Genomic DNA, 12,326 nt, shown 5'->3' with positions numbered 1-12,326 from the left:
AGATCGAAGTTACGATTGGCAATGTAATCTATAGTGCGATGCGCATTATAAGGGACTCGATGATTCAGGACATGTATGATGATATAAACGACGATACAAGTGAAAGACAACATGATTGATAATGTAAACAGCAATACACCGGACAAGATAACTGACATGGACGGTCGCGGTAATGGACATGCCAAAAATTTCACGTTACCTGGGAATTGTCACCCAAACAGCCGTTGTTGAAATACCGCCGCGGATTCGTCGAGTGTGGTCCCAGTTTACCGAGCCCACACTTTCAGCTGCGCAACGCTCGCGTGCCTTTTCCTGTCTCCACCACATGGCTGGTTCCTCGCTTAACCGGGGTCGGGTCCGTTCGGGTCCCCTGGCGAAGCAGAAACAAGAGGAGGGATGAGACAGGTTGGTTCGCGCTGCGCGGGTTCCTTTCGGGCCTGGGGGCGGATACCCCGCGGGAGCTCCCTCTTTCAGGCCCGCGTTTACGTACATGTGGTGGGCTGGTCAAGTCCGGATTCAAGACCGAGGTTGCGGCCCTTTTTTCCCCTTTTTGATACGTGGGCACAGACCATATGTAAGATACTGGTTGGTACCTAGCCATGAGAAGGAGAAAAGTTCCTTTCCGAGCAAAGATACGGCCTGACTGCCTGCCCTTACGTTGCCCCCCCCCTCGGCCACCGAAACCGCCGGCCTCGGCTGGTGATGGGATGATGGGATGGCCTCTTCTTTACCCTCGCACAGAGGGACGTCAAGAAGAAAACTCAGATGAGGAAAGAGGGCACGCGACAGCTGCAGCAACGACGTCGGATGAAGAGGGGAATATCCAATGGAACGGAGGTGGCTTGACTTGGCGATGCCGCGATGCTGCGTGCCAAGTCAAAGCTAGAGTCGGGCCAAGCGTGGAAGTGCATGGCGAAGCCTGTGTCGCGCGGGAGGGCGTTGACGAGCTCGGAGGAGTTGGAAGGGACACAGAGGGCGATGTGGTTGTGGAATGGATTCCTGATTGGTCAGTCAAGGATGAATGTGGGTCGTTACCCGAAAAGGTGAAGGGTTCCCTCCATGTCCACTGTTTCCTTCCTTGAAGAAGCCGGGTGGAATGGAACATCGAAACAGAATGTCCTGCGGACCGAACCAACAAGCAGGCGACCCCTCGGCCGTTCCGTGGACCTTCTGAATACCCACACGAATGATTCTTCATTCCTTCTCACATTTTCCTCGCATCACTCGCAGAAGAAAGCGTTCTCTGACAGCGCTGCGGGGTGGGGGTCAATCATCTGATGCCTGGTTCTGCGTTGCAGCTTTTCCGGTTTTCGCCAAGCCCGGCCGATGGTTTGGGACGGGGGGGGCGGTTTTTAGATTTCCCCAGATCCAATCGACGCACCACGTGGGTGGGTCTCCCGCTGTGGTTGGCTTACCTGCGGGCCAGGAACCGAGATCTGCGCTAAAACGTTACTGCCGCTGGCTGGACCTGGCCCTTTCGGTTTTTTCGGGGTCCCATGGGATCCATCTCAGAATTCTGCCACTCGGTCACAGGCCTGTCGACACCACCGATCAACAACGTGCGCAGCTTCTTGCCTGTGGTTTGTCGGCTGGATGCTCGCTGGATGCGAGGGCTGGTTCACGGGGAATTTGACACAGCTTGGGTTGCTTGGCTGGCGGAATTAAGCCTTCGATCAGAAGGCTTGTTTCCCGGCAAATGTTGCCGAGAAGCGAAGAAGCGACTTGGCAGAGGCAAGCTGGATGACGACAAGCCCGTTGACGTCGACCGGCGATGTGGTGGGCTCGGACCGTGATAAGTGGTCGTGATGATGCTGCATTGCTGTGTCCCTCCCAACGGAAATCCTCTTACGGCAGGCGGTGAAAAGCGCGCGGGGGTTGCGCGGAGCGCTCGGCGACTCCACCATGTTAACGTAGGTTTCCAGCTGTCTCAGTCGGCAACACGGCATTCGGTCTGGGGGTCCCTCGAGTCGCGCGATGCGGTGGAGAGGAGAGAAATTGGTCAAAAAGGGTGGGGTGAGACAGATCGAAATCGTCCTCGGTCAGGCCCGTTTGTAAGTATACGCCGTATTGCTTCGTTCTTTTGTGATTCTTCTTTTTGTACGCCGTCTCGCAACGAGTCTTGACAAGCGATAGACACCATAGGCTCGAAAGAATTTCCGTTTTCAGAGCACGGAGAGGGAAACTAGCGAATGGTATCGGCTGGAGCATGGACACGCGACCGCTTTCCAAAATGGGACGGGCTAGTTGCGCCTGTTGCTGCTGCGGGCATGGGTTTTCGCTGTTGTATTGCTTGGCCAAGAAGCCCGAGACGCAACTCCCACTGCAAATGCAACTGTCAAGCCAAGCCTCAAGGAGAATTGCCTCTCGGCTCCCGGGGTGCGCCGTTGGGGCGAAGGTAACCTGGTGGAGCCTGTTAGGCCTTGAAAAATACTCACATTTTCGCCCTCTGAATACACCACGCAAGTTTTTTTCTTGATCAAATCCGCAGGCCGGGGTTTCCGTCATTGGCCCAATGATCGATCATTACCAGTCCCTTCGGGCTCATGTACCGCAGGGTACATGACCGGCCTCCACAAGTCTCTCTTCGAAACCCATGCACCCATAGACCCATGCGGCCCCTCCCCCACTGCCGTGTATCGATGAGTTCCATGCTCTTTGCGTTAGGTTCCCTTGCCAGGTTGCGGCTTCCTTTCTTCAGACCGGAGCACGCTCGGTCCCGTTTGAAGCTAAGGTTCCCCCTCTCGTTTTTCTACCCATTCGGCCCTTGACATATTTAAAGTCCTGTCCGCCCACATTTTCCACCAACTCCTAAACTTCACTGTCTCCAGAGCTCCCTCCACCCCTACACGTAGACCCTCTCCTACCTTTCTCGCCACCCTGTTGGCACTCCCTCGTCCCCTCAGGGTTCAGGTTTAAATCCCTTCTCCCTCTCTTACACACCCGACCTCGGTCGGCACACACCCCCGGAGAAATGGCCGACGCGATCCGGGAGCACCCCCGGCATGACCCCAACGCCGGCGAGATCCCCGTCCCCCACGGCCCGGCGACCGGCAACGAGCACGGTCACTACCCAGAGACCACCCCCGGTGGTGCCACCGACCATGAGCGCGCCATCTTCTCGCACTTGACCCGTCCGGACGACCTCTACACCGCGGACGGCGTCTACTGGGCCGACCTTCCCCTGGGCAAGCGCATTGCCTTCGTCAACAAGGTCCAAAATGAGGAGGCTAAGCGCGAGCTGTCCGCCATCGGCAGCATGATCAAGGCTGACCCCCTGAGCCCGATCTCGTGGTACTTCCGCAACGCCGTCCTCCCCGGCGCGGGCCTCGGGCTGGAGGGTTACGTGCTGTTCAGTATCGGTAACCTCCAGCCGCTGTTCGCATCGGCCTGGCCCGAGTGCTGGGGCAAGCACCCAACCGAGTGCAGCTCCAATTGGATTGCCTCGGTTACGTATCTCGAGGTGATTGGCATCATGGTGGGTCAGATGGCTGTCGGTGTCATTGGTGACTGGATTGGCCGTCGCTGGGGTCTTATCCAGGACGCTGCCATCATGTTCGTCGGCCTCCTCATGATCACGGCGAGCTGGGGGCTTAACCTCAATGGCTGGGTTATCTGCTATGCCTGGTCGTTGTTCTTCTATGGTATGTTGACTTTCGCTGACGTTGCACTGGCACGACATGCTAACCCGCTGTAGGTTTCGGTGTTGGCGGTGAATACCCGATTACCGCGACCTCCTCGATGGAGAATGCTGTTGCGTCTGGGAAGCTCTCGACTCGCGATGATCGTTTGCACCGTGGCCGGAAGGTCACCACCGCATTCTTGATGCAGGGCTGGGGACAACTGGTTAACCAAGCTCTGCTGATCATCCTGCTCTTGATCCTTCACCATGGCGATGGGAACCCGCCCTACAGCATCACCACCGTCCAATGGATCTGGCGTCTATCGTTTGCCATTCCCGCGGTCGGCACGCTCTGGCTCGTGTACTACCGTGCCTACAAGATGCCCCACGCTAGCCGGCAGCTTGCGGCCGCCAAGAAGAAGAGCAACGTCACCGGCTACGACCTCACCTCCCTTCGCCTGACGGGCAGCATCTTTGGCGGGCGTCTTCTCGCGACCGCGGGTACCTGGTTCTGCAACGACGTCTTTTTCTACGGAAACAAGCTTTTCCAGGCCCAGTTCATCGCCGTCATCAGCGACAACCCGAACTCGGTCCTGACTGGCTGGATCTGGAACTTGTACAACGTCATTGTCTCCCTGGCCGGTTACTACCTCGCTTCCCTCCTCATCGACAACAAGTTCTACGGCCGCAAGATGATGCAGCAGGTCGGGTTCCTCATGTGCTTCATCATGTTCGTTGTCCCCGCCTTCAAGTATGACTACTACACCTCGCCGGCCGGCATCAAGGCATTCCAGGCCATGTACTTCCTGTCTTCGTTCTTCAACCAGTTCGGCCCGAACAGCGTTACATTCCTGGTGGCAGGCGAGGTCTTCCCCACCCCGATCCGCGCTTCCGCTCACGGCTTCAGCGCCTGCATTGGCAAGGCTGGCGCCCTGCTCGCTTCCGTGCTGTACAACTACATCGACACTCCCACCAAGTTTTACGTCGTTCCCTGGTTCGGTCTTGCCGGTATGCTCCTCACCTGGCTCTTCCTGCCCGACACCACCGGGCTCGACCTCAAGGAGCAGGAGCGCCGCTGGGCCTACATCCGTGCCGGCCGCGACTCGGACTACCACGGCATTGCCATCCACCCCAAGCACTTGTCCCTCTGGGAGCGCATCCGTGGCGTCGGCAAGCACTACAACCCGGACCTCGACATCAAGCAGCAGATTGAGGACATGCGCGAGGAGTGGGCCAGCAAGGAGTGGCGCCGGCGCCAACGTGAGGCCGGTGGCGATGCGACGGGTGCCAATGACGATTTGGAGCACGACGACGAGTGGTCCGATCAGGTGCACGAATATTTCCGCAAGACAACCGATTTCGGCAAGACCACGGATGGCAATTTGGGGACTGGATTCGGCCAGCCTGAGAAAGCGAAGCCGGAGAAGGTTGATGACGGGTCGAATGAGAAGAGGGGGTCCAGTGTGTCATCGGCGAGTTAAGCGGGCTTGACAATCATGCTATGGGGGGGTTTCTGACTACTGTTTTGGTCCACAGTTGGAGTTATATAAGGAGAATGGGTATATACCAATTTATTTTACCTTTTAAGTTTTCAGTGATCTCGACCACGATTGACTACGTGTGCGCGTGATGATGTCTCCGGTCTCGTAATCTGTGCGCCCACATCCCAAAAGCATTTAAGCAGCAAATCGACCTCGAGCCCCCGAAAAGCATATCCCCCGTCCCCCAAGGGTCCCTCGATGTACCTCTACTCTTTGACAAGAAGAAAGACCTACCTTACAAAGCCAAAGTCCCCTTCTAGTCCCCCTTACCCTTGACCACTCACGACCCAATAAGAAACACGATAGTGTTACACACGCCCACACGTGCAAGGCAAGCCGGATACTTATTGGCTCAATGTGAAAGCGTAGACTGCGTATTAGCTATTTCCGTAAAGGTGTATGTATGTATGTATGTGTGTGATGTGATCAGTTGATGATAGGTAGTGAGCGAGCCCGGGAGCCCAGGAGTCCGGGAGCTTGGGACTGCATATATTTGTGTGTGTGTGCCTGCGTGTGTGTGTGTGTGTGGTGCGCGAGTAACATGCAGAGATTATGCGGAATGTGAGTAGATATCTGCTTACTATTTATTTGTCATTAGTTGGTCGTGGGGATACGGGGGATGGGTTTCTGATGGGTTGGGGGGTATGTATGTGTGGGTGTTTGGGGGTTAAGGTTCTTCACTAAGTGGTGGGAGGACGGGAGATATTGGACGGGGGATAGGATACCTGGATTAAGTGACGATAGGGGGGAGAGGATGGGGGGCGTCGAATGAGTGATGGAGAGTAGTCGCGTGAAAATCAAGAGGGGAAAAGAAACTGTAGAAGTCTCGGAGAATCCCCGGTTTGCAATCAGTCTCAACTGTGATGCCTAACTGAAAGTTTCCTAAGTACCGTTCCATGATACGCGGAGCCTTGAGTTCCGCTACTAGGCATATATATCTCAGATCAAAGCACGATGACCAATGAAAGTGACGAAAACAGTTGCGGGGCGGTCAGTTCTATATTGTATCATATACCCACCCACCTCTCATTCCCTTAAACTCATTCCTTATTCTGGGCTAAAGGTAAGCACGAACCATATCCAAACCCAAATAAAGTCAAAGGTAAATTATAACACACAGATATCCTTGCTTCCATGACACATGGAAACCATCTATATACCGAGCACATGTATCAAGCTACCCAAACCCCAATTTTCAGGGGGCCCTCAGGTAACCTCACTGTAACAAGTCAAAAGCGCCGTCCGTTCCGGTTCCTTATTCACCATTAGGCTTATCCCACCGCGATATACCGTTCCTTTACGTTATCAAACAATAAATTCTGATCATCTGAAACTCACATTTTCCTTTACTGCCCATTCAAATATATCTACTCCTCCAGTCCATAGATGCCCTTGACAACTTCCCAATGCCACGCCGTGGCATCATCCACGGCCTTCAGGTCCCTCAACCAGTCCATGTATAACCCCACGGTCTCACCAGCGTCTATGTCGAACCTTTCACCACACAGGGTGCCTCGGATCTGCCGCAAGATTGGGACTGTCGTGGTGAGGTGCAGTAGTACCAGAATACCAAGGAAATTCTGTGTGAAAAAGAAGGAGCACGGTATCAGACGTTTGTTGCGGCAAGTTGGAGACATGGCCACGGGCCACTTCAACGTTGCCTTCAGACACTCCGCCACGCCAATGGCGTCGTCATTGGCCACGGAGTCCGGGTGGTGTAGCGCTTTGTAGACGAACGGTCGATGAATCAGATATTTCGTATAGTAATAGCGGGAACGGAGAAGCGCAACCTGCACGTCAAGGACGTGCGCATATCGAGGCGGAGGTGCATCGAGATCGGTCGAGAACATGGGCGGGGGCTGCCCCGAGGCTTGCGCTTGGGGCTGTTGAGCGCCGGTAGGGACAGTAGGGGTCATCGGGGTCACCGCGGGGGCAAACAGAGCAGAAGCAGTGGTGTTGTAGGGGTCGGTAGTGGCACCGTTGGGGAAAGAGCCTGGGGCGTCTTCCTGCCAACGTAAGTGCTGGGGGAGCATGCCGCGCCACTGCTCGAGCTGAAGAGCTAGTTGACGAATCGTGACTTGGTTGGGGCCGGGTAAGGTTGACGTCGGGCTGAAAGGAGTTGATATCTGACTCAGTGACGTGGAACCTGGGTTGCCTTGATGTTGAGGTAAGTGCTTCGAGTACCTCGGACTGGGCGATGGAAAGAAACTGACCTTGATTCAAAGCACTGTGGAAGTCAACCAACAGTCGCCGTAACACAATCTGAGAAGCGAAATGTTCTTGGAAATAAGATTCCTGATTGCTCATATAGTCATCGTCCGAGTATGGCCCACTGAAGTCGGGCAAGCCGACCACGGACTCCATCCGTTCCAACCCCGTAAGTGGGAAGCCAAGCTCCAGATTCAAACCGCTACAAGAACAACGTTAGATTTTGACATTCTTGTCAACACCAAAAGGTTTGGATGTGACCGTACGTTTCCATCACTGAGCAATGCCAGAAGGCCCGACGTGTCAGGTCGGCAGTCGGTGAATTCAGTATCCCGGGATGACTGGATAGTGTTAGTTCTGGGGAAGAGAGGCCGAGGAACGGGAAAAATACCTGGTGATAAGCGCTTGACAGGCCATTGATGCGGATGTAGTCATCCTCCAAAAGTCCTAGGGTACCGTCAGAAACCCGGAAAAGTGTCTCGACTGCTCAAGCAAGGTAAACATACCAGTGGGTAAAAACAGGTCCCATAATAAAGGCTGCAGAGAGAACACATGTTAGATACCAATCCACAGCTGAGCTCTTTAGTCAACTCCATGCTAGTATTACTTTACCTCGCAAGTTCGAAAATCTGCACGTTCTCGACAGTGCATTCCGTCAAGTTGAAGCCCATCCTGCGGCGGGCCTCGTTGAAAAGATCTAGCCCAGGTGGTCGGTCGCTTGTCCCTCCTTTTATACCGCTTGCCCGGCCATTGTAAATATGTATCGGCGGACCTTCCGTCCCGGCAATCGCGACCTCTCCCAGAGCGAATACGAGGAAAGCAATGGTGGAAGTCATGTTGTTGTTGTTGAGTCCATGGTTGAATAATGCGGGAAGTGTGTCGCCCATGAAGGACTGTCGACTGAGGATTGGGCAGAGAAGGTTGATACTGTCAAAATAGGCGTTGCCCAACCTTTGCATCGTGTCCCAATTTAGATGCGCAGCGGTGAGGGGAATTTGAGAGGCTATTGGGCCATGTAAACTGATGGAAGAATTCCGCCCTACCGGCGGCTCTGATTCCGTTGGTAGGCTTTGAATGGCAGCTCGGCGAAGAGCAACCATGCTGGCCGGTCCTTCTCGTTCTAGCATCGATAAATCGATATTCGGTATTTTTGGCTGTATCGATGCAAAGAGCTGCTGTATTGCTGGCCACTTGAGCATCTGATGGACGGACGAAACATATTGATACTGCTCGTCAACACCCCCGGATGCGACGCTCGACACGTCTGGAAAATGGTAGGACGAGGTCGTAGGAACGGGGGGGTCTAAGCCGGTTTGGGTGGCATGGAGCGGTGATGGGAGTGAATTTGACGGCGCTGGATATGCCGTCGCTGGCGAGATAGGGGGCCGTAGAGTTAGGCTATCGATCTTGCCTTCCAAATTTCGAATCCGATCGAGGATCTCAACTAGGGTCTTGTCTTTCCTATCCCGCAATCAGTCAATATCCCCATACCATGGCGTTAAAAGCAGCAACACGCACTTGGTCGGTTGAGGTTCTCGGTAGTTGCACTCGAGCCGGAACTTTTGGCACGTGCCACACTTAGGTCGTTGTTCATCGCATCTTTGCTTACGGCTGCGGCAGGTATCACAGGCCTATCAAAAGGATCAGAGCTGGAGACCGGCGGCGGGGAGGGGGAGAGAAAGGGGCACATCAAGGCTCGCGAGAGAAAATGACCAACGAAGGTCTGTCCAGGGGGCTAAATGGTGTAGTACTAACTTGTGCTGCTATGGCACCTCTCTCCTTCCTCAGGCTGGCGCCCGAGAGTCCAGCGGAGGGGCTGGCATTAGGGTTGTTGGAGTAGCCTGCAGGCTCCGAGGTTTGAGTGCCCGGGGTGCCTGAAATATCGCTCATCCTCCTCTTATGCGGCGTCCTGGTGGCCGTAGAGGCGGTTGACCAGCGAAGTTCATCCACCGAGACGTGTCTCGGTTTGCTTGTCCTAGGCACGTGAGGGGGCGTGGGAAACACAGGGGAGGAGGGCAATGGTGCCGGCGAGTAATTCGGTTGCTCGACTTTGTATTCCCTATTCAGCCACGACATCACAGATTAGGGAGGGAATTGATCGGCCGGGCTATTCGATGCCCACGCCCACCTGTAATAGGCGGAAGGATTGTGGCGGGCGCGGGGGAAGTAGGCCCAGGGGGGATGTGACCAGGAGAGCTTCTATCCCTAAAAGGGAGCCGACAGGGACGTGGAGCGCAACGGCGGTATGAAGGTGATATTGAAACGGGAAGGGGTATATACGTATGTTCGGGATGGGGGAAGACGGCGAATACAGTGTGGTATGCGGACTTCGTGTCGTCTGTGTGGGATTACGGAGAGAAAAAGGAATCGGTTACGGTCAAGGTCTGGGTCGCTGCTCGTGCCGCACGCCTCTCGTTCTTGGGCGAGGGTTTGATGGGAAAGTTGGTGATCAGCTCGTGAGTCGTGGAGGTCGGAGAGTGAATGCGAGGCGGCCCCTGCTGTGCCCGAGGCTGCTGCTTCCGAGAAAGATGGAAATGGCAATCAAGGTTCTTGGCTGCGTGTGGTGTCAGGAAGGGAAGGCGCACTGTCGCAGCCGGGCGAGGGTACATTGAATTGTGGCCCCATCGCTGTTCCTTCCCCCTCCTCTGCCTTCTTGTGAATCTTCATTGGGTGGAACAAAAGTGACGACCTGTTCTCCCGCACATTGAAGTTCAGAGACGCTCCCTCGGGCGCGTCGCAGACCTTGGTTGGATTTCGGGGAATCAGGCGGCTACGACGTCATCGGGCATGGCCAGGTAAGTGCCAAGCGCGCTCTCCGCCTCCACTCTTACAAGTCCACCTGCCTTTCGCCAAAAAGAACCAAAGGAGCTTCTTTCTCATTGACGGATACCACACCGCAGAACAGCGGCGAGGCGTGGGAAAATGACCACTATGACCAGGGATTCAACCATAGGCTGCACCAAGAGACCGGTTTTGTGTTTCAGTTCTTGAAAAAACACGGATGCGCAGCGCCCCCAGGGGCGGTCGAGGGACAGGTTAGCGGTGTTCCAGTCCTCCCCAGACTTCCTTCCACTCAAAAACCTTGGAAGGGTTCAGAGTGACAATCATTTCCTAAAATAGCAAGGTATTGCTCCCGAGGAGGCGATCAGAGCCTTAACTCCGGTTGTTCCTGAAAGCCGAAGAAAAATATGAACGTGATTGTTATCTGTGGAATGGGTTGCTATCATCCATCCAACCCATGGGACATTAGAAGCGGATACCAGTTCGGGAAATCCAACTGTGAGGATTTGGGCGCTCGAGGCGGAACGTGGTGAGAAAACGGGATGAGCCGCGGGAACCTGACGCACACTTGGCTGCTAAACCAGCCGGGGGGCCTGGACCTTTTCAAGGTTGTCAAGTGGGGCCATTCCCACTGGTGCTGCAACATGACGAAGAGGGGCTCAGGGGGAAAGGGGCCCTAACCCTCACAGCTTGGATTAACTAACCAACCATTTATTCAGTTGACACCAGAGAAGTTACAGTCGAGTCGTCAACAAAGGATATCTAGCTCTCCGACTAAGGCGCACGAAAAATACGTACAAATTCTGTAAGTATGGGTCTCGTGAGAAATGTACCTATTTGAGCTCGGTAATTTTCCTTAACCCCTATTCGCGAGAGGGTACCTGTACCTGCATCTCTCAACACCATTAGCTTCCTTTCCGCCTCCGTGAACTTCAATCTCGGTCTCCTCTCTCCTTTGACCCCATGAAAAACTCAATATTTTGCCTATTTAGGGTATGCAACCCGGAAACAGGGCGAGAAAATTAAACTCAACAAAGTAATTCAAGGATAACACTGAGGCGGACAACAGATTCAAGTCCCACCTTAGCGGGAATACTAACATGATTATGTGAAAAACGTACGATTCAACCCACCGGGCTTTCTCCCATTGGTACGCGGCCATGCTGAGGACACCACCCCGACGTCAGCGAGAAGTGCCAGCTCAGCCTCAGTCTCTTGACTTTGCGGACTTGAAAGACCTCAAGAGCCTGATCACCAGATTTCCACATTCCGCCATGTTTTGCGAAAAGAGAGTTTTCTTTTAACAAGAGACGTGGCAACATCTAGTCACGCGACCTCGGGTAGACGGAATCAGCTTCACCTATCCTTTCAGTCCCGGGACAGCTCGACGTGTAGTACACCACACCATTTCATCAGATGGGGAAAACAACTCCCATTCGGCCTGTCGAGCGGGAATATTTCATGACCCCCCCTTCCCCCACTGCCCGGGTCAGCAACGAGCTGAATTTTGTGTGTCGCTCGTCACGCTATTATCCAATGAAAAGCCGAGCCCTGTAGGGCTGAGACGGGCTTGCAAGTTGTGGGGGAGTTGAGTTGGAGTCGGGCCCGGCCTCGAAAAAAGCGGCACACTGAAACAGATAGCTCAAGTCCAATCCATTAGCATTCGATAAAATCTTGATATATTTTGATTGATTTACTCTTTTTTGTCCTTTTTACACTTTCTGCACTTATTTATTTTTGTCTTCTTTCACTTTATTTGGTTTATTCTTTTCGGTCTTTTTCACTTTTGTAGCAAAGTATCCATGGGCTTGGTCTGCCGCTTTTTTTGGCCATAGCGGGCCGGGAAGGTTGAGAGTGGGGCACACCGACCGGGCCGGGCCTTTTATCACATTCTGTGGAGCATGCCGGTTGTTTGTGCTGTACTCACTCTCGCAACAGAGGAATGGAGTGTAACGATAAAAGAGATTGGATGATGACAGGAAGTCAACAAGGCCGTAAGAACGTCTGTCTTAAGGGGCAATGGCCTACTCGGCCCATTTTCTCCAGTAATTCTACAGTATCAACTATCTCAAGCGCGCTCGAGCAAGTAACAGTTCAAAAGCCATGTTTTTTACTATCTGCCTGTAAGAAACTGGCCCTATGGTGGAGTACAGATAGGCGTTTATTATGTTATTGAG

At 54.0% G+C, this 12,326-nt stretch overlaps 2 protein-coding genes across 2 annotated transcripts; one reads left to right on the top strand and one right to left on the bottom strand.

Moving 5' to 3' along the window:
- Positions 1-2,971: 2,971 nt before the first annotated feature.
- C8A04DRAFT_13088 (major facilitator superfamily domain-containing protein) lies at positions 2,972-5,100 on the top strand (the record flags this gene model as incomplete). The annotated part of the gene is made up of 2 exons (XM_062777576.1): positions 2,972-3,641; positions 3,695-5,100. The coding sequence occupies 2 exons, from the start codon at positions 2,972-2,974 to the stop codon at positions 5,098-5,100; spliced, it is 2,076 nt and encodes a 691-aa protein (XP_062635962.1).
- A 1,427-nt stretch (positions 5,101-6,527) lies between these two features.
- C8A04DRAFT_13061 (uncharacterized protein) lies at positions 6,528-9,258 on the bottom strand (the record flags this gene model as incomplete). The annotated part of the gene is made up of 8 exons (XM_062777568.1): positions 6,528-7,306; positions 7,374-7,570; positions 7,635-7,709; positions 7,760-7,815; positions 7,875-7,905; positions 7,981-8,829; positions 8,887-8,999; positions 9,124-9,258. The coding sequence occupies 8 exons, from the start codon at positions 9,256-9,258 to the stop codon at positions 6,528-6,530; spliced, it is 2,235 nt and encodes a 744-aa protein (XP_062635961.1).
- Positions 9,259-12,326: the final 3,068 nt, after the last annotated feature.

Source organism: Dichotomopilus funicola (genome assembly GCF_033296635.1).
Source record: "Dichotomopilus funicola strain CBS 141.50 unplaced genomic scaffold C8A04scaffold_42, whole genome shotgun sequence".
Lineage (NCBI taxonomy): Eukaryota > Fungi > Ascomycota > Sordariomycetes > Sordariales > Chaetomiaceae > Dichotomopilus > Dichotomopilus funicola.
Note: the sequence above shows the minus strand (reverse complement) of the source record. Positions and strands in the feature narration are given on the sequence as shown.